The sequence below is a fragment of the Phaenicophaeus curvirostris genome, chromosome Z (assembly GCF_032191515.1).
Source record: "Phaenicophaeus curvirostris isolate KB17595 chromosome Z, BPBGC_Pcur_1.0, whole genome shotgun sequence".
Classification (NCBI taxonomy): domain Eukaryota; kingdom Metazoa; phylum Chordata; class Aves; order Cuculiformes; family Cuculidae; genus Phaenicophaeus; species Phaenicophaeus curvirostris.
In genome coordinates, this window is record NC_091431.1 from 5,581,733 (window position 1) to 5,605,926 (window position 24,194).

The window sequence follows — 24,194 nt, forward strand, 5'->3', positions numbered from 1 at the left end:
TGTCTGCTTCATAATCTCTGATTTTCGTTGTATGCCTTCTGCGTGCAGTTATGAGGCTGGCTGCTTAGGACACCCTAACCACTCAAATTTGGCCCTGCTTGGGTCACCCTGACTACACCTTCTGAATTAGCGCGTAACATCGTCAGGGAGGATACTTATAAAATGTTGAGGTAGCATTTTATAACATGGCCAAAATGCAGCATTTTACAGACCCCTCAAAACACCCGCAATAGTTAAAGCAAAAAGCTTTCCTTCCTTTGGCCTGCTGAGGGAGCCTCTGGATCTGAACCTAGGATGGTCTACAGACAGCCCAAATATCTGCCAAGCATATTTTAAAATAGAGATTGATTGCTATTTTAAGCAAGCAGCTTCCTGGGTTGTGAATTCAATGCTCCATTGAGGAGTCCTAATTCTCCTCTCAGTCATTCCAGTTGCATGCTATAATTACCCCATTGTTTCCTCTAGTGGGTGTAAAACTGACATAGCCTAGTAAAAATCAGGGTTATTTTAGGTCAAACACTCTTTTCACTAGATTAGAAGAATAATTCTGGAGTAATTATTCAAAAGCACCTTTAGCTTATTAATATCCCCTTTACTATTTAGAAGGCTGTTTATTAATACTAAGCCAGACCTCAGTACTTGTTTTCCTGCAAAGACTGTGTCTACATTTAATGCCTTCACAGTATCTGTGGTATAATTCTGAAAACAGTTTTCATTGGAGCAGCTAGCAATGTTTGCAGAAGTAGGCACACTTCTGGGCATTTTTGCAAACAGGATAAGCGGAAGAAGCTCTGTTGCCATCTTTTAAGACAAAGACAAGCTGACTGATGCAGAGAAGAAATCTTCAAAGTTTAAGGGCCTTGACTGTTGCAAGCCATCATAAAGACCATCACAACATTGTGATTTCCAGTAAGAAAGATGTTGAATGGAAACTATTGTAAATCCTATAAAATCCTTTTTATTTTCAGCTGACATAAATCTACAAGCTAAATTCAGCAGGCCTTGTTTAAATATACCACTACATTGTGACAGAGGCAGTTTTGATTTGAAATTTATGCTGACTTTTGTGTTCTTCCATTCCAGTGGGGAGAACAGTCGTTTCTGTGTTTTATTTGATCATTATTGCATACTGGTCTTGACAGTCTCTTGTATAGAAGCATTTGTCTGTTGCCATCCAAATTAAAAAAATATCACTGGTATTTCCCCCTTCATTGCTAACCCTGAAGCAACAGCTCCCCTTTCTTACTCTGAGAAATAATAGATGGTGCCCTGATACCTGGTCCTAGTTTTGCTTGTCCATTTTTCGGTTTGGGTTGTGTTTCCTTGGTTTGGACACTCAGAATCCCAAATATGTCATTTAAACTGCTGGTCCTCATGCCTGCAGTGGTTGTAGCTCCAATACACTCTTTATAGGCCGATGTCTCAGAAGGAATTTTTTTATGCCGTCGATCTTTTTTTTTCACTGAATTGATAGATTTTTGAGCACACTTGCCCTCTACTGGGTAAAATAGAAACTGCTCAGCCCTGCTCCCACTTTCCGGTCTTAGCTCTGCAAAAAGAGGAGACATGATTTGGGGTAAAATTCAGCAAAGCATCCCTTCACTGGACCCAGACCAACTTTGTAGCCCTAGCCAGTGCTGAGAAGCAGATGGAGCTTTACATCAAAATCATCTCTGTGGGCTAGATTTTGCCTTTAGCTCTTTGGTTTGTTCATAGTCACAGGCAAGAGAAACTAAGAGGGCAAAGAAATAATAAAGCTGGCAAAACTCCACCCTACCATCAGCTCCTGAATGGAGGTCTGGGTCTTAGCTTAAATGCAGAATTGTGTTCTTGTTCTCATAAGCAAAGCTATGACCTGTAATTTGGGCCGACAGTTAAAAGCTGATTTCCCAATATTGCTTGTGCAGGAGGCCCTAGTACCTGTGTACTTTTGCAATCACAGCTTGTCACAAGCTGAAAGAAGGGGTCATTTGGTCTTAAATTATTAATTTTTCTTCTAGTCAAGACCGAAGTTCTTACTGAATGTTACTTTCTATATGTAAGACTTAAACAGCATCGTCATTTCCCAAAAGACCAACTACTCTTCTGCAGTCAAAGAGCGTGCAGAGTAGCTTGCAGGAAGCATTAGTGACTGGGGAGGGCAGGCAGTAGTTTAGTGAGCAGTCATGTATTGCGGCTTTTTTACAAGTGAGTTGAAGGAGGTTGACTGACTGTTTAAACATTTCAAAAATTTGCTTCTCTGGGAAGGGTGTTTTAGAACACTTTGCAGGCAGTGGACCTTGGCTGCTTTGTAGTTTGATCATAGGGCTGTTAGTCAGTGATGGTCAGAAAATATCGTTGCCATATGGTTCTGTAAGAAGGCCCCAGTCAGCTTTCTCTCTCACTCTACTGGGAGAAAAACACCCACTGCCATACATTATTTGCTGAGGAGTACATGAGGTGCATGCCAATGTAACAACTTTTGGGCTTGTCCGTTACTTTTTTTTACCTTTGTTAAAACACATATTAAAACTGTTTCTTATGGTTTTTAGTCAATTGTTTCTGTGTGTGCATGTGTGTGCATATGTATAAAAAATGTACATATATGCTTTTATATGTGTATATATATACACACATGTGTATGTGACTCTCTGTGTATGCAAAACCTGTAAATGTATCAGGGCCCATCATATATCAGACTCTGCAGGCTATGCAAGCCCTCTTTGTATAAATCTCCTTTCCCATATGCAAAGAGTGACTTTTCACTCCAGGAGTGCTTTGTTCACAGTGTGTAGGCTTTCCCATTGATGTAGATGCAAGCCAAAGACCACAAGAAGAAGGTGCAGGGAGGCTGCCTAGTTCTGCCTGTGAAGTGCTAAAATAAGCAGCTTTCCAGGTTGCACTTGCAGCCCCAAAGCAGCCTCTGGATGAAGGTATCAAGTGGTTGCTGGCTCCTGGTACTGAAAGGGTGCAGCTGCCTCTGGGAAGAGGACCAAGAGCTTGTCCCCTGCCTTCCCCAGGCAGGGACAGGGCATTGTGCAGCTGGAATTGTAAGGGTCAGGTGGTGCTTCCCTGAAGTAAGATGAATGCTGCCAGACTACTCTTACCACTTTTGTCCTCCTGTGGTGTGGCTTTGCTCTTGTGTGCCATCCCCTGCATCAGCAAGTGCTTCATCGCATGAGTTCTCCTGGTTTGCACAAGGTGCAGCACTGGGAGCCCTGTGGAAAGGGCTGGCCCCTGCCTGCCTGGGCGCATGGTGCAGGTCGTCCTGGCTCGGGGACCATGGGCAGCTGAGTGACGTGCTGTGTTTTCGTTTTTTCTCCTCACCAGGTCCTCGAGGCAACCAGGGTGAACCGCAGAAAGAGTGCTCTGGCACTACGCTGGGAAGCCGGCATTTATGCCAATCGGGCGGAGGACGAATAACCAGCTGCAGCATGAAGAAAGTGACCGGGCATGCTGAAACCAAAAAGAGAGAAAGGAAGGAAAAAAAACCACAAACACAAATAACACCACAAAAGCAGCAGCATTTTAGTCCAGTATTTATTAAATACACAACAAACTCAATGATGCACATAAACACAGAAGTGATCCAACTCCTGGCAATCCTAAAACAACAGGAAAAACCTATCTAGAAAATTCCCCCTTCTCTTTCCCTCCATCCTGCCTCTTAAATAATGCACTGGGGAGGGTGCATGGGGTGGGAGCCTTCAAAGGGGGTGATGAGGCTTTTGTCCCCACAAATGGGTGAGGCTTCAGGTGTGTGGTGGGAGGTCAGCATGGAAGAGCCTGTGGCTAGGGCTCACGCTTATGCTTGCCACTGACCAAACTGACAGCCCTGCGTTGCCCCCAGGATCACTATCCCCCGAGCAGCTCCCATCAGACACTCCTGCAGTTCCTTTCCCTCCCACAGCCACTGCACCAAGACTGTCAGCGTACTCTATCCAGTCACAAAACACAACTATGTTGCCCTCTATTGCTAGTTCTTTGAGGGGACTGAAGGGCTGGGTTTGAGATTGGCATGGGTTTTTTTAGGGGGGTGCGTTCCTCTCCCCTTTCTAGTGATTCACCTGATTAAGAGAAAAAAAAACCCAACAAACAGGGAGGCAATTATTGCAAATATACAATCCAGTAGACTCAGTAAAACAGTCCTTGTGTTGCAAACACAAGCCATCACAATTTAGGAGTGGAATAGATGGGGATGAGAGCTAAGCCAAATGGATTACCCTAGCATTAAGACCCTATATGCTTGCAATATCACCTGAGCTCCAGGTTCTGAGAGTGTATTTACATAACAAAGTTTCTAACTAGAAAATCTGTATTTAGCGGATGATAACTATTTTTTGATGGTGGGGAGGGAAAAGAATGGCATATATGTAAAGTCTGTGAAGATGGATAGTTTGAAGTAGAAAGGTAGTGGGAAAGGGATACAAATAAAGGACATTTAATTTTTAAATGAGGCAATAATTGAACTAAGCCACACTCTGGCCTAGAAAGAGGTATGAAATAAAAAAGAAAGATACTTATGTCTTCAACTATATTTAAACAACATAAAGAGCTTTTGAAGTAGAGTGCTTTGTGGAAGTCTTCATGTTTCCAGGCAACAAAAAGCTAAAGGGCATAATGACTTGGAAAGGGTGAATGAGGAAGAGCAGACAAGGGAAGAAAACATAATTTTTACCATTCAGACATTTTTTCCAGCACTACAAGCAAACCATAGAGCCTTTAGTGATTGCTTAGGCTTGGGATCAGCAGTGAAGGATTAGTGTGTATCTCTGTGTGTGTGCATGCACATGTGTGCATGCGTGTGTGCACATGTGTGTGTGTGTGTGTGTGTGTGTGTCTGAGGCTGGCATACCAATAAGTGTATGGCAGCGTGTGTATTGATTATTTTCTCCAAAGCTGTTTACCAGCTGTAGGAGTGAGTGTTAACTTTTTTTTTTCTGAAAGGGGATATAAAAACAAGGCACTGAGTTAATGCAGTATTTGTGATATTAAAATTTGACCCAACATGGTATTTGCATGAGTCACAATTGCAAATTATTGACCAGTTTTGTAAGCTGACAGTTAGGAAAAGAAATGTGGTATTTATTCTTGTGCTTTGTATTTGTATGTAGTATAGAGGCTGCGGGTTTACCCTTTCTTTTCATGCAAGCAATACAATAGAAATATTTTACATCTGGAAACCATAATTTCTGGACTAGAAACCAACAAGTTTGGGACATGACAGAAAAAAAAGACACTGAGCTTTTTTCTATATAAATATTCTGTCTTTTTTATAAGCAAACAATTATTATTTTGACATCTTTTTTAAAAATCATCAGCCAAGGAAGTGGTCCTCCCTTAAGCCTTCCCTTGGTTTCATGACCTGCTGTGCTCTTTTATCCTGAAACAGTGAGCTTATTTAAAATGAATACCAATACTGTGAACATACTTCTGGTGCTTTTCTTAAACAAACACGAAGCTTGCAACCAAATGATTCCCTTCCACCTGCCACTCCTTCAGCATGTGATCTCTGTCCATGGACACTATAATTTTGAGGCTTATTTTCAGGGAATTGTAGCCAATACAAATATATATGCCCGTTAACTCAGTTCTGTCAGTTGTTTCCCTAAGTGCTGTTGAACAGAAGAAAACCCTGCTGAACTGAGTATTCACTGTGATGAGGGCAGCGAGCATATCTGAAGGATGCTCTCTAAACCCAGGTGCATGGGGAGGCATCATGCCTATGAAGGACTTTCATACCTAATGAAGCGGTCCTGTTGTTCAGATGTGGCAACCAACAGTGGACTGTGATTCATGACTGCAGGTGGGTCATTACTCTTACGACTGTAGGAAAAGCAACGCCACCAATGCAGCACTCTAGGGAGACTATACATCATGTAGGCATATCTATGAGCTCTACACATCTGTACCAAGAGGACTCCTGGCTCCCTCCACCTATGGGCAAGCATAAATGAGCCGGGGAAAAAAAGGGTTTAATGAGCAGAGGAGACAGTCCCTGTATTTATAATGAGATGGTCTTGCATCAACTGATGCTCTTCAGACTTTGGCAATATTTGCTCCCTGAAATAAAAGCTGCCCTGGGCTGCCTCCCCAGGAACCTGCAACTCTGTTTTCTTTGATGTGGAGGCTTGTTTCTTCCTCTTCTCTCTCACTGGAAGCCAGTGACATGATCACCCATGACAAGACATCTCTTCATGGTTTGCCACATCCTCTCCCGCCACCACAAAAGGCCCTCGATCTTTGAAGTGCATATTAAATTGTTCTCCTAGAGAGGTGATACCGTGGTGGGGAGAGGCCAGGCTGGAGTCCTTTGCACTTAGAAGCATTCGGTCTAAACCCCTGTGACAAAAGTATTTGTGTGCATTAGCCTGGGACAGCCAAACTTTCCAACCAGCAAAGTTTTTCTCTTCCAGAAATTATGGACACTCGTAGTTAGCAGCGCACATTCAGTGTTATGGTGACACGAGTGCAATGCAGATTACTTGCCTCTGTTATTTCACTTGCATGCTACCAAGCTTAGGTGTTTATAAGTATACGCCAGTAATACATATCTATCTATATATAACTATATCAAATGCAAGAAAAGAGCACTATTGCAAAGTTAACTTTGTCTCCACAAAAGAAATGCTCAGATCCTTTCCTGTGGCAAAGAGTGGTTTTAATGAAACTGTGTATTGAGAAATAGTTAAGCATTAGCATTTGTGATTATAATCAGTTTGGGGTTACAGTGCAGGTTTTCTGAACAATTTGTTTTTAAAACTGCCGGTTTGGGCTTCATCTTGCTCTGTACTGACATTATCTGAAGGAAAATGCAGTAGCATTGACATGTTTGGTAGTCAAAAGGTGGCATCCCTGTCATGACTTATCAACCAGTTTCAACAATACCTGGCTTTCTGTATGTTATCCACTTAAATGTTATCCTGCTTCTGTTTTATAGTGACTGTGAGGCCTACAATGCAAGTATATAATTATTTTCTCATTAAAACAGAAACCTGTGTTGTGTTTCTATAAAGCTGCCTGTTTGTTCACATTCTTGCAGGAAGCAAACCCCCACAAGCAGCACACAGCTGGAAGAGTGTCCCACCTTCCAAGGCAGTTGGTTGGTCTCTCCACCAGTTCCTGACTCTGCTTCTGTCTTTTTGTCTAGAGGTGGGAGACATCTCTTTTTCTCCATGCAGTGATGTCAGCTGCAGATACAAGAGCATCGCTGAGTATTTCTTTTGCATTAACATGCTTGTGGAGGGTTGCTGAGGCCAGATCTCCTTTGTGACGAATTGCACAAGATTTCTCACCTTGCTTCCTTTACACCTGCAGGACCTCGGCTTTCCTGCACAGCAGAGCATGTCATTCCAGCCAGTCATCCATCTCTCACATGTGCAGCAGCAGAAACCAGACACTTGCCCACTGCCACAGCCGTTCATCCTTCTTTCACGGTCAGCTGGACCAGGAGAGACCCTGTCCTTCACGCTTGCTGAAAAACTGCTGTCACATTTGTCTGTGAGAGCTGGAAGGTGTCAGGGCACACAGTACCTGCCAGCTAAAACTGGCCACAGGGACTTGTTTGGGACCAGGCAAGTTCATGCCAGCCTCTGCTCCCCCCTGTGCCAGGAATAGTCAGGTGGTTAGTTATTACCCTGCCCCACAGTGCACAGGTTGAGGTGGAGGGCACTGGTAATTTTGGTGGGAGCAATTCAGCCTGTGCTCTCCGTAACATGAGCCTGCCTCTGCCTCGTGCATGTGATATCAAAAATGCCAACAGAGAAGTCAGATATGGATTTCCTTTCCAGTTAGTAAAATACTGCTGGTTGTCAGAAATTGGGTTGGGTAACAAGCCTGGTAATTTGTCTACCAATTCTGGCCTATGAAGAAAAGGAAGTTATTGTCTTTTTAAACACGGAAGAGGCTTTCTGTCTTCCTTTGACTTTCCTTGCTCTGTACTAAGAGGGATAGCTTATTGGACTTAGTGGCACACAATGGGAAAGGGAACTCCTCTAGAGCTCTTCCTTGGGTTTGGGTGAAATTAAAAGGAGAAATTGAACATTCGCAGGGAAGCATTTAGACATTGCAAAACTAACACAGCCAGTGGGCGGCAGTAGGTCAGGAATTTTTGCAATGCATTCTGCTGTTACCAATGGTGGGTATCTGTTTAATTTAAACACACACTTAGGACATCTAAAATCTTTGTCACCCCATTGTGTAGCCAAGATGGTATGCATCAAGGTTTAGAGTATTTTTACAAAGAACTTAAGGAATATAAAAGAGCCGTATTACCATAGAATCATATAATTGTTTGGGCTGAAAGGGACCTTAAAGATCATCCAGTTCCAGCCTCTGTGTTATGGGCAGGGACATCTCCCACTGGACATCATTTCTAGCATAGTCCTATAGGCAAAGGACTATAAAAGAGCTAGTTTTTCCCATATACTTATCCGATGGTTTATCCTATATAATTTTTCCCAGTACTTATCCCATATAAATAGTTAAGGACTATGAAAGGGTCATTTTATCTGTAATTTCTGGTGTAGTCCCATATAAGGTAAGGCTGTTGTGCCTTTAATAGTTGTAGGTGGCTTTAAGAGGCCTCACCACAATAGGAAAGCAAATGGAGTGGCAAAGGGTCTTCTTGGCAGAGATGGGTTTGATTAAACTGCTTTAAAAGGCCATTTGGTCTTTAAAAAGTTTAAATAGTCTTTTAAATAAATAAATACTAGTGCCATTTGGTACAGTGTTTTCATTTATGAGTGGGAATGAGATTTAAAATAAAAGCCACAAATGGGGGCTGTAGCATAAAGATCCAAGTCACAGCACCACAAGCTGTAACAAGGGCTAACGGGCTAGGCAGGACTAGAGCTGCAAATATCAGCCTGGACACTTGGACTAAAGATGACTTTCAATTATATTCTAATCATTGCATTGAGTGGTATGAACAGTCCAGGAGTCTATTACTGGTATGTGGATCCAGCCCTGCACTCCTCCCCAGCATAAAACTGAGGAGCATCTCAGTGTTTTACATGGTGCAAGACCAAATGGCAGGGGCAATCCTGTCACATCAGCAATAACACAAGGGGGAAAAAACAAATTAAAAAACAAATAAACAAACAAACAAAAATCCCAGACAACAACAGGAAAAAACAAATGCCATCCAGATCTCAGTGTCTGCTGCAAGCTCTGGCTGATGCCCCCTGGTTCATCGGCAACCTAAACCACTGCCTTATCAATGGGGCCTCCAGGAAGAAAGCAGGTTTTTACAGTAAGCACTAAGTGTGGCATCAGAGTCAGAGCGCCTGCTCAGTCCAGGCATGTGTCCCCTCTGCAGTGAGTCCAGGGCAGTGTGCCACCAGGAGCTGTAAATATTTTGAGCCTTGTTCCAATCTAGAGTTTCCAATTTCTAGAGCTAGAAAAATCAATGGAGGAAGCGGGGGTGGGGGAAAGTGTGCAAAACTCTTTTGTCACACTGTCCATTACTGCAAATTGCACAGGGAGGATTTCATGGTGGGGATTTGTGCAGCAGCAGTGACATCTGCAGGGCAGATTGCATTGACAAGGGGAAGACATTTCCAAGGATGTCTCCTGAAAACCAAATTCTGGGAACAGTTGATACCAGGCACAAATGTGCTCATTGATGCTTTGGCATCAGTTTCAGGGGCCTATCAGTGCCAAGCTTACTATGATGATACATGTGTTACTAACGCAGCAAGCCCTGTCAGGATCAGGAAGAGAGCCATGCTACATCTCATGAGCTTCCCTGGGGGAAATAGTTGGGATGGAGAATCCAGAATGCTTCTGTTCTTAGCATGCACACCCAGTGCCTTGGGCATGTGTGCTTCCACAGGGCCGCTGGAGGGTACCAGACCTCCTAGCCAGTTAACAGTATTCCCAGGCAGCTTGGTGCAGGGCTGTGTCTTAGCATACAAAACACCTCACAGGGGCTTGTACTACATTGAACTCTTGCTGTGGGGACTGTTGCTGACTGGGAAGGTGTATGCACGGCAGGTAAGAAGAGTAGGAGGCTGGAAATAGCTCCAAAAAGACAGCAGGGTTACATGTTAGACTGCAGCAAATTGATCAGTGATGCTTTCCCCCCGAGTGTCACTGGTGGCAAGAGGTTGTGGCTGAGAGTGAGGCAGGATGCTTATGAACAAATGGCCCCAACAAATGCTTCTTCCTTTCGTAGCATCTGGGAAAGCTGAACTCTCTTGGTCTTACTTTTAAATGACCATCAAGTCCTCAAGCTGTATCAGAAACACAAGAAGCAAGGAAAATACCAGCAAAAACACATAGTTAATGATGTAACACTGTTGAAGCAGCACTTCACAGCACTCATGCATGGATTCATAAGCGTTGCAAGCAAATAACCAGTCATTAGAAAGGAGGGAAGAGCTCCGATCTTTGCAGAGCATCATCTGTATGGAGAAAGGTGGAGTTCCTTGATACACAATAGGAATTAACTTGCCGGGCAGCTTTGTCACCCCACACTGCATTGCATACAGGAGGCAGAAAGTACTTAGCCCTACTTATCTGAGTGACAGAAGGAAGGTGCTAAAGTAGGGCACTTGCTCACTGCCTGGTAAATCTCATTTTCTTCTAGAAGCATGGCTTTGGGGTACAGCATTGGCCCGGGGTTGAGTCAGATTCCACAGTATTACTCTTTCCTGTCCCATGCCATCTCCTTGCTCTCTGCTGGTCCCTCCTGGCTTCTATATACTGCTATCCAGACCCAAAACATTCAGTCAGCATGACAGAATGTGTCCAAGGACCATGGGTAGGTCACTGTGTTTCCACTGAGCATCATAGGACAGAGAAGATGCTCCATCAGACCAAACCTCCAGCCACAGGTCCCTGACTGATCACCAGTGCAAGGCCCTTGCAGTCAGGGTCACTCACAGGCTGGTTTCTTTGTCTCAAGAATTTAACTAGATTTAAACTTCTCAGATCTATGAGACAAACCTTAAGTGGACCGTATGTAGTGTACCAAATGTACAAAAACACTCTTGAAACTTGTTCTTTGAGGGCTACACAGCGCTGAAGTCAGCTAGAAGCCCATGGATTGGGCTTGTGTTACTGCACTATAAAATGATGCAGGTATGTTGGTGGGGTTGACTTGAAAGGGTAGTGGGGAGAGCCATGTGAAATAAAAATCTTCTCTTGGTTGCTTTACTCATGTGAAAAGGAGCATGATTACAGCTTTTCTTTAATGCTCTGTTTGAGGAAAACAACTGACCCAAGCTCCAGCTACAGAGTGCTGCGGAGAAGGCAAACTGAGCTTGTTTGAGATGGAGAGCATTGTTTTTAAAGGGAAAGTTACTTGCAAGTTGCGGGACTTCTTATGTATAAAAAGTGGGAAAAATTCTGGAAGGAATGAAGGGAGAGGGGAATATATACAGCAGGCCAAATGGGAGTGGTATAAACAGTAGAAAACAGAAATAGGGGGAATTCTTGCTGATGGGAATTTTTCATGCAGGGAGCCAGTGCAAAGCATGCTTGTCAAACGTTTGAGCAAGGATGGAAGCTATATGGCAAAAAGTATATTTAAGCAAGCTCTTTGGAAACCAGACAAAAAAAACCTCTGCCCATAACAGCCTGAGACTCACATGCTACCAGGCCCCGGCTATGTCAGCACAGAAAAAAATTCAGCTCAGCTGTCCTTGGCAACTGTTTGCTGAGTCAGTTTTCAGCAGACGGGAGTCAGGAAATAGCTGAATTATATCATAAGCCACATAATTTATTGACATGCAGACTCTCTGAGTTTATGAATTAAAACACAAGTCAATGGAGACTGTCTAAGATTTGCAGGATGTTTCCAAGGAGTTTATTCTCAAGGCATTCCAGCAAGGGTGAAAACAATATTTTGGTGTTCCAAAGGGCTTTTTTTTCAATTCTTCCTTAATCTCTTGTTCTCTTCCTGTATAGAATTAATAAATCAGAAAGTTTTTAAATGTTGGGAAGAACATTGTCTGGGCTCACTCTATAGGCATCTGCTTGCCTTACCCTAGGCTGCCCTGGCTATGTGTCCTTGCACAGGGTGTCTGAAAGCTCATGGCTAGACATGACCTGTTAGCTGGTAACAGCTCCCATTGGCATCTTGGAGGTTACAATCAACACAAAACAAAATCCCTGAAGGTTTTGAACCAGGATAGCTACTGACGGTGCATGACATATGTCAATGGGAGGTACAAGCCCACATCACCCACACATGTTCCAGGGCTCGCAGTAGCAAAGCAACCTCATATCTACGAACTTTGGATGAAGGGAGAGGCATCTTGGATGGACTACAGGGAGGAAGTGAAATCATGCAGAGGAAAAATCAGGACCAAACTAGGGACCAAAGTGGCCAATTCGGTGAAAGATAATAAGAAGTCTTTCTATAAATACATCAACAGTAAAAGCGGGACCAGTGACAATATCCAGTCTTTATTGGATGCAAAGGGAACAACTGTGACAAAGGATGAGGACAAGGCTGAGGTACTTAATGCCTTCTTTGTCTCAGTCTTTAATAGTAAGGAAAGTTGTTCCCTGTGTGTACATCCTCAGAAGCTAGAGGAACAGAACAAATCTCCCATGATCTAAGAGGAGGTGTATAGAGACTTGCTTGGCCAAGTAAACATTCACAAGTCTTTGGGGCTGGATGGGATCCACCCAAAGGTATTGAGGGAGCTGGCGGATGTGCTGGCCAAACCCCTTTCCATCATCTTCCAGCAATCCTGGAAGACTGGGGAGGTTCCACTGGACTGGAGGCTGGCTGATGTTGTGCCCATCTACAAGAAGGGTCACAGGGAGGACCCAGGAAACTACAGGCCAGTCAGTCTGACCTCAGTGCCAGGGAAAGTCATGGAGCAGGTGATCTTGAGTGCTATCATGAAGCACATGCAAGAGAACCGGGTGATCAGGCCCAGTCAACACTGGTTCAAGAAAGGCAGGTCTTGCCAAACTAACCTGGGCACCTTCTATAACAAATTGACTTGACTACTGGACGAGGGAAAGGCTGTGGATGTATCTTGTTGGACTTTGGTAAAGCCTTTGACACAGTTCCTCACAGAATTCTTCTCAGGAAACTGTCAGCCTCTGGCCTAGCCAGGCGCACACTCTCCTGGGTGGAAAACTGGTTGGATGGCCGGGCCCAGAGAGTGGTGGGAAATGGAGTTAACTCCAGCTGGAGGCCAGTGACAAGTGGTGTCCCCAGGGCTCAGTGCTGGGTCCAGCCCTGTTCAGTGTCTTTATCAATGACCTGGATGAAGGCATCAAGTGCACCCTTAGCAAGTTTGCAGACGACACTAAGCTGGGTGGAAGTGTTGATCTGCTGGAGGGTAGGGAGGCTCTGCCAAGGGATCTGAACAGGCTGGACCGCTGGGCTGAGACCAATGGCATGAGGGTTAACAAGGCCAAATGCCGGGTCCTGCACTTGGGGCACAACAACCCTGTGCAGTGCTACAGACTGGGAGAAGTCTGGCTGGAAAGCTGCCTGGAGGAGAGGGACCTGGGGGTGTTGGTTGACAGCCGACTGAATATGAGTCGGCAGTGTGCCCAGGTGGCCAAGAAGGCCAATGGCATCTTGGCTTGTATCAGAAACAGTGTGACCAGCAGGTCCAGGGAGGTTATTCTCCCTCTGTACTCGGCACTGGTGAGACCGCACCTCAACTACTGTGTTCAGTTCTGGGCCCCTCACCACAAGAAGGATGTTGAGGCTCTGAAGCGAGTCCAGAGAAGAGCAACAAAGCTGGTGAGGGGGCTGGAGAAAAAGTCTTAGAAGGAGCAGCTGAGGGAACTGGGGTTGTTTAGCCTGGAGAAGAGGAGGCTGAGGGGAGACCTCATTGCTCTCTATAACTACCTGAAAGGAGGTTGTAGAGAGGAGGGTGCTGGCCTCTTCTCCAAGTGATGGGGGACAGGACAAGAGGGAATGGCCTCAAGCTCCACCAGGGGAGGTTCAGGCTGGACATTAGGAAAATATTTTTCACAGAAAGGGTCATTGGGCACTGGAACAGGCTGCCCAGGGAGGTGGTTGATTCACCTTCCCTGGAGGTGTTTAAGGCACGGGTGGACGAGGTGCTGAGGGGCATGGTTTAGTGTTTGATAGGAAAGGTTGGACTTAATGATCTGGTGGGTCTCTTCCAACCTGGTTATTCTATGATTGATTCTGGAGGCACCCTTGCCTGGTAATCCAGCTGTTGTCACCTGACAGATCTCAGACTAGCCCTCTGTGTGACTAAATTTATGTTTTGAAGGCAGGTAAAGCAAGCACTGAAGCCATAACCTGCAGTAAGCCCTCTGTGATATCCACTGTGGTCATTTAGAGCCAGCAAAGTGTAACTCATTCCTCAGAGCCTCTGTCTGTTTACTCTGCTGGACGAGGTTCTGAGGACAGAAGTTAGCAAGGAAGACTAACTATGGTTTTAGTCACTTGAATGTTAAAACTGTCCAGGCTATTTTGTACACAACATCCTGTCAAATACATTTAAGTTGTTTGTATAAAAATACCAAGAAACTGCAAACACAGCCCAAAATCTGCAACACTTCGGTGACATTTATGAGCCTTACCTCCCTCTTTTTCCATGTGGCAGCTTTTTGTAGGGGCTGTTTACTGAACCTCTGCAGCTCAGAAATAAAAACCATAATGAACTCAGTAACAAGTTTTCAAACTCTTTCTTTGATTACAAAGCACCATCTGCCTAGGGCCAGGCAGGTCCTCCATGGAGCACTTGAAAGCCCTTTAGACCAGTGGGTGATGGCTGCTGCTAGGGTGCTTTTGGGGTACAAGATTGCATGTCAATGTGTATCACCGTCACTGCAAACACTCCCTAGGGCTGGCTGAGGACTTCCAGGCAACCTGCCATCACAAGGCACTGCAGAGGATGTGTAACCCTGTTTCTTAACATGCCAAAGCCACACCTGGTTAATTATGCAGCTCACTGCCTGAAGGTGGGGGCACTTGTTTTGAACTGGTAGGGTGGAGAGGCCCAGCTGCCAGCATTCTCCAAGAGGGTGGCTGGGAAAATACAGGAGGACCATGTCCCTACCCACGGTGCTGCATGGCATCAGAAGTGTAACCTTCAGAAGAGTGAGCAGAGGTGTGCTTTTGCTTTATTCAACAGAGGATTGCTTAGGCTATATAGGATAGTTTCATCCCATTTCTTAAGTCCATTGCTGCCTGCAAGCTCTTAAACTTTGCATTGCTTCTGTGGCAAACATACAGGCTGACAATGTTTTAAAAGAGACACGAATACTAAAGAAAAGGAGGATGTACGCACACAGAAAAGATCATTCAGCACCAGGATTCTCTGGGGCTTATATAAAAACTACAGCAGGATTTGTTCTGTGGTCCAGCTGATCAGGCAGACGCCAGGTATTGTTAGAAGCTTCTTTTCTGCTTCTATGGGGAAGAGTTAATGGTAAGACATAGAGTTAGCTGTCAGCACTAATAACCACCTAAATTCCTCCAGCTGAAGAAAAATGAAGCCAACTCAGCAAAAAGCGTGTGTCAAGGATGTTGTGTTTTTAGTTTCCAGCAGAGGGATAAGCCCACAGGAGCCTCCAACCAGGTAAGCAGGAAACTCTGAAATGAGAAAAATAGACAAAAATATGACAACTAGAGGTGAAAGCAAGACAACATTTTCAGTGCTGAAGACCAAGCTCCAGATGCTGGTACCTGCCAAGCTTCCCTGCCCCAGGATATTGAAAGCCCTACAGCAACCCTTTTCAGAAAGAAAAGTGAACATAACTGTCATAGATGGTTTAAGAAAACAAAAAACTATATTGCATTAAAATGTTTAACATCACCACCGGGCGATATTGAACACTTTTATTTGTCCAGACTGAGAAATGCCCAAGAGCTGCTGTAACATAGTGCTGACCTAGCATCTAGCAGCCCTCCAGAGAGCCTGCAGACAAAAGAACTCTAGAGAGGGATGCACTAAATCGGTATGTTCCTTTTTGACAGTAGGCTACACCAGCGTACTTTTGCTTTTGGAATAGTCTCAGTGATTCTGTAGGTGCAGTTTTCTTATATGTCAAGGGTCACTCTTTCAAGGCTTTTAAGGCCCTGTGTTTATTTTGCATGAACGAATTTTAAAGTGGATGGAAATGCCCCTATAAATATTAGTAATATGTAAACTGGGCCTCATGGAAAAGTTGAGGCCAGAGAATGGTAATTTTGAAATCTTTGTATCAGCAAAGGGCTAAGGTATTCATTAAAAGTATTGTGCAGTGGGAAATGTCCTGGAACCTAGGTTAAACTCTTACTTTAGTGCTCACTGTTTTGCAGTTACTGACATGAAGTTACATCCTTCCACGAGAACGAGTTCTAAAAAGTACATTTAATGTGAAAGAACACTCAGAATATCTTGGAAATATATATATGTAATTCATGAGATCTCTAACTTCATTTAGCACAGTCTATTATCTACCTAGGCCTGAATTGCATTAAGAATTACGCAGTATCACCTAAATCTCAAGGCTGCCAGATGAATAAGCCAGGCAGCCTACAAGTGCAACAAAGTGTGGAGGAAAAATGCCCTTTATTTAAGAGTTGAGCAAATCTATATTCTTTAAAACACAGGGCCTGTAACATGCCTTTGCATTCCAAGATAACTGACGTCCCAGACTGAAGCTTGACTGGGACAGTCATTTATTTTTCCCTCTAATGTCTGGTGGAAGAGATGGGGCTCCCTGAGTGAAGCAAAACGTGGCAATTCTGGCTGCATTAGCTTAAACTGTTCACAGACTGATAGGTCTGAGTTTTTAGTAAGGCTGTCTGGAATTTCCATCCTCTGGAAATATTCCAGGATGTGGGAAAAAAAGATTTGTCCCACTTCTGAATAGAAACTGAAGAAACTGCACACATTTTGCAGAAAAGCAAGAGGGAAAAAAAGCCAGCTGTTGGAACAAATCTCATTATATTTTGCAGCTAGCTAGGAGTATTTTGGCCTAATGAAATAACATCTCTGGTGAAAATGAAATTGTCTAGCGGCAAATCATACTGGCAGATAATTCCCCACTTCTTCCCCTCTTAGTTCTTGGAACTTTTTTCCTTGAATCAACATATAAAACAAAAATTATTGCACAACCAAACTAAAAGTGAAAAAAATGAAACTCTTGAACCATGAGTACACAAGCATTGAGTAAATGTCACCTGAATCGATATTAAGTGCAAAGGATGGAGGTTTAACATTGTTCTTGCAAATTAATCATTGACTTAGTTTTTAAAGTAATCATCATAAATCCTCCTAGAACAGATTGTTATTCTGCCTGTTATGATTGATTGAGCCAGTGCAGAATGAGATCATTATCATTTAAGTTGGCATTTTTGGGGCTGACAAATATCCTTCAAGTATTTCCTGCAGCTGGGACCACAAATATCTTCCCTGGAGCTGGTAGACTAATTGCACCATGTCCTGCTCCAAGAGCTTCTTGTGTCTCCGGCCAGCAATACCATCATGCCTGCAGGGACCCCAAGCCACTTAGGGTAGGTCGATGACCCACTCAGGCAGCAGCATAATCAGAGATTAACTTCAAGCTGCAAATCTGCGTGCAGCATCAGTGCCTGCAGATGCACACTGGGACTGGAAAACACTTCCCCAGACACGGGCTGTCACCTATCCCAGCCTCCATCTTGGCTGGCTGATTACTAGGGCACCGCAGCCACTGATGCCTTTGGATAAATTGGGACTTTTTTCCTTCTCTTGGAAATTCCCACACTGTAAAGCCAAAGGACACAGCAGGCAGAGCAGCAGTTGTGGGAGGCAAGTTACCAAAATAGGACTTTTCCCTTTTTCCTTCTTTTTGGTGTAACTTCCTGACCACATTATTGAAACAACAATAACATAAGGGGCATGTTGCAGCAACAGGGCAGACAGGAGCAGGTAAGAGCAAAAAAGCCAACAACATATTTGTGCATAAGAAAGGGAAAAGAGCTGGCGTTAAGGGGAATTCACAAATTACCTGACAAAAAACCACGCAGCCATCCTCTGCCCCTGTAGTCACCTCTGACAAATGAAGGATACCAAAAGGGGTGGGGTGGGGGGGGGAAATCTCAACAAACCAAATAAATTACAAACCACCCCCCTACCCCCACCCCCCCATCTCACAGCAATTACTTGATCAGAGTATTTTCATTTCCTAAACTGGGAGAGAGAAATTCCCCTGAGTCATCTGATCTCTGCTGCAACTACACCAGGAAGAGAAGTAGCAGCAGTCAGTAAGGGCAGGGCGTTCTCCAGCTGTACAAAAACCTCTCATGTGTGAGGTGGAAAACAGAGCAGCCCAGGGGTGTCTGCGCATGCATACATATAGCAAGGCGAGGTGCAGATACCCTCCCAGCCAGATTGTCTCTTGCACAACTCTCTAATTCTGAGCAGGCAGGCGGACCTTTTCTTTTTTCCTACATTGCTCCTCTTCAAGCGTGCATCCAGAGTAGAGCTGCTGAAGAGCCATTTCCTCCAGCACATCTCCCTGAAAACAGCTCTCCCCAAGAAGAAGCATTCGCTGGCAGCATGGTAGGGGTTACGGCAATGAGAACATGGATTGAGCCAGTGGTGGCTTGTTCCCAAGTGGCCAGTGCCTTCTATGACACGGCACTGCTGCTCGTGGTGAAGAACTACTACAACCAGACCAACGCCAGTGCTTCTTCCCATGCGCTGGAAGATGCTCAGCAGAAGGCTGTCTCTAATTTTTATATCATCTACAATTTAGTCTTGGGCCTGAGCCCACTGGTGTCAGCCTATGCCTTGTCCAAGCTGGGGGACAGGATGCATCGGAAGATTCCCATCTGCTTCCCTCTTTTTGGCTACTTGGGCTCCAAAACTCTCCTGCTCCTTCTGATCCTGCTGGGCTGGCCAATCGAGGTGATGTATGGGGCTGCTGCCTTCAATGGGCTGATGGGCGGTTTCACCACGCTCTGGGCAGGTGTCATGGCTCTAGGATCCCTGCGCTCCTCTGAAAGCAGGAGGTCTCTGCGGCTTATCATTATTGAGCTCGTGTATGGCCTTGCTGGCTTTCTAGGAAGTACGGCATCTGGCTACCTCTTTGTTGGCTTTAGTGATCACTATGGAGAGGGCACTGTGCTGGTGAGCTGTAGCATTGCTTGCTATGCTTTCTGCCTCCTTTACAGCCTTTTTGTCCTGACAGTCCCCGAGCCAGTAGCTTCCTACCCAGCCAAAGGTGAGAGTGCAGAGAAGGCAGCCAGCCAGGGACCTGCTAACACAGGAGAAGCAGCAACAGGGAGTTCCCAGGCTTCAAAGGGCAGCAGCTCCTCTCCAGTACTTCCCTCAAAACTCATCATCATCATGTTGTTTCTGTCAGCAATCCTCTATGATCTTGCTGTGGCTGGTGCAATGAATGTACTCCCACTCTTCTTGCTCAGGGAGCCTTTAAGTTGGAATGCCGTGGAGATTGGCCATGGCAATGCTGCTGGGTATGTGATCTTCATCACCAGCTTCCTAGGGGTATTTGTGTTCTCCAAATGCCTGAAGGACATTACCATGATCATGATCGGCGTTGCGTCATTCAGCACTGGCATCCTCATCATGGCCTTTGTGCGGTGGACATACCTGTTCTACATTGGTGAGTCAAGCAGCCACGTGTGCAAGCAAGCACACCCTAGGAAAGGGGCTGGGGTATCCCAGTGTCAGAAGAAGGGCTTTTGCTATGCCTCAGTTTCAGACTAGGGAGCTTGGCAGATCATCACACAATTAATTCCCCACATCTCACTTTGTACTCTTACACTCAGCACCCTACAAGATCCAGAGAAGGCATATAATCCTGCCAAGTCTTCATGTAAGGCCAGTTGAGTTGTAACTACTGGTTAATCACTTAGTCACAGCCCAGAGCTGAGCAGGGGAACAATGCTCATACTGCGGGGACACACACACACCACCACCCTTGTCAGCTGCACTGTTGTATTAACGGGAAGCACTTGCTTTTTGTAAAAGCTTAAGACTATGACAGAATCAGATTGGCAAAGGTTTCCTATTAAGGGACTGTCTTAAGATGTGATTTATTTTTGTTACATTAAAACACTTGGCTGATACATCAGCATATGGCTGATGGGAAACTTAATAGTGAAATAATAGAATTGCTTTAGCATCTAAAATATTACCAGAAGATGGTGTGTAGATCTTACACTATGTATACATGACAAAGGGACAGGTAACAATAGAATGGACAGCATCCCACAATGAAGGAAAGGCAAGTTTATTGTTAAGAAGTAGTCTTAGCAGGAGAAAAACAAAAAACAAATCCCAAGAACTGAATCCATTGTGGCAATGGATGATTCATATCTGACAGAGTATCGTGTTGCATGGCTTAGAGGTTTTGCTTCTGAAAGTGGAAACAGAAGTTCTAAAAGAAGTGGCCTGAAGCAATTTTTTCTGTCTGCCCCTACAGGGAAAAAGAAACAGAAAATCAAACAAGGTTATGGTAAAGGGAAAGGTGGTATGATATTTATTTGTGTACTAAGCCAAATACTGAGTGAAATTTTTAAGAGTTTTTTTTGTTTAGGTAGTCACACTGGAAAACAAAAGATTAAAAAAATAAAATAAAATCTTAATTCCATCATGAAGACACTATGCTATACAGTGTGCAGGATGTTTATTCCCTGCATTATAGGAACACCTTGGTTTGAGACATGGACTGATGGTTGATTCTGGCTCACTAGAAGTTTCCACACTAGAAGAACCTTAAAATACTGCAAGCCAGAAGCACTGAGACAGAACACAGCTATAGAGTTATAAAGGTACTCTTGCTGTCAAGGCCGTGGAGCAGGGGGTGCTCATTCTGTTTGTTAGACACAGAACAACACACTCATTATTACAAAAGACAGCACTGTATTCCATCTGCACCAGGATTCCTGCCTGAGAACGATACCACAGTTGCTTTGTGCAAAGTGCCTCTGTTAGTAGGAGCAACAGTGGCTTATCCACCAGGGCTTGCATGAAATGAAGGCTGACACCCCTACCAAAGATTTATACTACCTTCTAGTACCTCAAGGGACAAGAAAACGAGAGGCAAGGGTTCTGCCCAAGGCAGAGGCACATAGTCTTCAAAAGCCGTGGTGGTTGTGTTGGGGAGATAAGAAGTTATTGATAACCACCTATTCAATGCATTGCAGCACGGGCAGTGATGCTCTTTGCCCTCATCCCCTTACCAACCATCAGGTCCATGTTATCCAAGCATGTTGAAGGATCATCCTATGGTAAGTACTTTGATTACTTTACTGATTAAAAAAATACCTCAAATCAGCCTAAAGTGCAAAGAGAAATATTAGTTATTGCTGCAATCTGTGTTTTGTGTAACAAAACAAGAACAGTTAGTACCACAAATGGGAAGGGAGGAGCAGAGAAACTTGCAGGACAAGATTGTCACCTCCAAATTTCTTGCCCTCAGTTGCATCATCCACAATTTTTATCCACAAAACTTTTAGTATGTACTTCAAGAGATTGCTGAAAGGCAGGGAAAATACCTGAGGTGCTACTTAAAAAAAAAAAAACAGTGCTCCAGACAAGACCAACATTAGCAAGATGTTGGCTTGAAGCACTGTGATACCCACACCATTTATATATGTCGTCTTCTACTTCTAGTTTTGGGAAGGATGGTTTTCTTTCACTTTTTTTTCAGCTACGTTTTCTAAATACTGTGGATATGACTCGAAGTGTTACCTGGCAATTCGTTCCTCCCAAGACTATGATTTAACTAGCAAAGGATAACCCTTGCATAAAAATTGGGCCTTCTTGATAAACAGAAATTCTATTCTATTAAAGATGTATTACTAATAATAAAATATATGTATTTTACAGCTCTGTACTGAAGGCCACTTTTACCTCAATAAACTGGATTTAGACACCACAGACAGGACTGGCCGTGCATTCAAATAGCACCTCAAGCCCAGGACTGCTCATGCTTTATCCAGACATGTTCCCACAGCTATCCTTTGCATACCTTTTCTTTTCTACCATACGAAGATGACACTGTTCTGTCATCAGTTCATTCCTACTGTTTTTGCTCCTCAACGTGCTCCAAACTCACCTGCTTGCCACAAATAATGCATCTCACACCCAAAATTAATCATTGTAATTAGCCATAATGTTGTTTGGCCACCATGAGCCATCCAGGCTGCACCTGATTACAGAAGCAGCTCTTGAGCAGGATCATGCAGCTGAGCAGCCCTTGCCTGCTGGCAGCACTGTGGTCTCATAAGGTGGTGGCCACTGGCACTGTGCAGCTGGTGTTGCCAAGGCAGCTACCCTGATCCTACATCTATAGTCTGTTTAAGCAGACAGTTTTTGAGTTGGATCTTTTGTCCTATGCCTAAATAAGGAACAGTTATTTAATTCTGGTCCAGAACAACAGCAGATACAAGCTCATGCTATCCAGTGCTGGTGAAATAGCGACAACACCACTTTTCCAATGCAGTGGTGATTCATCAAGGAGGTACTAAAGCTGGTTTTCTCTCCACAGTAACAAACTATGTTCTTGTTTTACAGGTAAGGTATTTGTCCTGCTGCAGTTGTCTTTAGTCACCACAGGAGTAGTGACATCTACGGTCTACAACAAGATCTATCAAAACACACTGAACTGGTACAGCGGCTTCTGCTTCATTTTGTCTTTCCTAGTTGGCTGCCTGTGTCTCCTCCCTTTAAGGTAAGGAAAATGAAGCATTTTGTCTAAAGTACATGCAGTATTTTCTCCATGCTTACCAATACTAGGTCTAAGGTGGATTAATATAGAAGGAGAAAATGGAAAAAAAACTTAGAATTTGAAAAAAAAAATCAAAGAAAAGAAAAATCTTGCAGAAATGAGTAGACAAATATCAAGGAGATTCAAAGAATGAAACTTGCAAATCATCTAGCCAATGTTTTTAATCTTCTTTTTGTTTAATGTAATATGAATTGCTGTAGCAGGAATATCTGGCAGACTTTAAGACCTGATAATGCCAGGGCACAAAGACTGCACAAATGCAGTGATTGATACTGTTTTTGACCCCGGTGTCAGCAGGACTACGAGCATGAGGGAGACTCTTCCATACTTATCATTCTTCTGGGACTGCTTTCTTCCTCTTATTTTCTAGACACAGGAGTGACTAGTTTCTTACACAAAACCTTGCTGTTTAACGGCGAGTCACTGCTAGATACTCACTTCCTTTTAACACATGCTCTCCGAGTAGAACTAGCACTGTTCTCAATACAAACAGCAGGATTGGGACTTATAAGTCTGAAAGATAACAAATGGTGCCAGTTTCATTGCTTGTACACAAGAGTAACTTACAGAGGTTGGCAGACCTCCAAGAGGAATCACATGAGCACTGAACCAGCTCCAGATAACCAAGCAAAGTTTAAGCTAAAGAACTGTTGAGGGAAAAGTGAACTATAGTTTGAGAAACTAGCTTGCTAGCTATCTTGTAACTTGCATTTTTACTGCTCTTTACAGCATCGTGGCCATCAAAAACCGTTCAACAACTGGCTCCCTTCAGATTCTGACTGAGTGACAGAGGCTGTACCAGCTAAAGCATTTTCTGATTTGTTATCAACTTTCTGAGCTACCAAGGTGGGAACTCTGCCAAGCATTAGCCCCCCACAGTTATCATTATTACAGGAAGCATCTCATTTATGTTCCCATTTCAGCATACCACAGCCTCCCAGTCACAGATCTCACCCAGGACAAAACAGTTTGCCATCTTATTTCTGCAGCACACCATCCTGCAGAGTACATGCATTGGCTGTTGCACACCAGCAGTCTTCAAAGCATTTTGCTTTCCTTTAAGACCGGCTAGTAAAAGTGCACTTCTGGACAAATCATTCAATATGAAACGGGAGAGCAGAAGATCAGTTTCCCATTAGTTCCTTCTTGTCTGTTCATTGAGAAACCCCAGGGTAATTCTGTGACTTTGGCTGATGAAGCAGGAGCCTGAAAGCTGCATGCTGCATGTGCATGGATGTCAGCAGGATACATCTGGTCCCAAAGCGTTACAGAAGATGTATCAGCCCACACGATCAAATACAGAAATACCACTAAAAAAGCAAAGTAAGATTAAGAATCTTATAGTAATCCCTACAATAAAACCACTCCTGAACAGATGTGCACGCCTGTGATTGCTGGGAGATTGTCCCACTATTCCTGAGTAGTGCCTTAACAGAGCACATAGGAGGATACCTGTGACTCCAGAGCTGATATCAGCATTTCAATTCACATCACCAGGATGTACTGATGGCAAGTGCGGCACTCTACTC

The 24,194-nt window shown here is 44.1% G+C and overlaps 3 protein-coding genes across 9 annotated transcripts in view; 2 read left to right on the forward strand and 1 right to left on the reverse strand.

The window, feature by feature from the left end:
* PALM2AKAP2 (PALM2 and AKAP2 fusion) overlaps window positions 1-6,994 on the forward strand; it is a 262,238-nt gene extending 255,244 nt beyond the window's left edge. For all 6 annotated transcript variants that reach the window (XM_069880298.1, XM_069880299.1, XM_069880301.1 and 3 more), the window contains one exon: window positions 3,310-6,994. In XM_069880298.1, coding sequence (XP_069736399.1) covers window positions 3,310-3,402 — 93 coding nt within the window. In that variant the 3' untranslated portion in view covers window positions 3,403-6,994. The remainder of the gene's footprint in view (window positions 1-3,309) is intronic.
* An 8,379-nt stretch (window positions 6,995-15,373) lies between these two features.
* Window positions 15,374-24,194, reverse strand: part of SNX30 (sorting nexin family member 30) — a 63,253-nt gene continuing 54,432 nt past the window's right edge. Inside the window, exon 9 of the mRNA XM_069880310.1 lies at window positions 15,374-15,529. Coding sequence (XP_069736411.1) covers window positions 15,455-15,529 — 75 coding nt within the window. The 3' untranslated portion in view covers window positions 15,374-15,454. The remainder of the gene's footprint in view (window positions 15,530-24,194) is intronic.
* SLC46A2 (solute carrier family 46 member 2) lies at window positions 18,348-24,035 on the forward strand. 2 transcript variants are annotated; one of them, XM_069880309.1, is made up of 5 exons: window positions 18,356-18,467; window positions 18,664-19,533; window positions 21,080-21,163; window positions 22,452-22,608; window positions 23,395-24,035. In XM_069880309.1, the coding sequence occupies exons 2-5, from the start codon at window positions 18,720-18,722 to the stop codon at window positions 23,450-23,452; spliced, it is 1,113 nt and encodes a 370-aa protein (XP_069736410.1). In that variant the 5' UTR covers window positions 18,356-18,467; window positions 18,664-18,719; the 3' UTR covers window positions 23,453-24,035. The 2 variants fall into 2 exon arrangements, with proteins under 2 accessions (XP_069736408.1, XP_069736410.1); XM_069880307.1 differs by having other exon boundaries at window positions 18,348-19,533.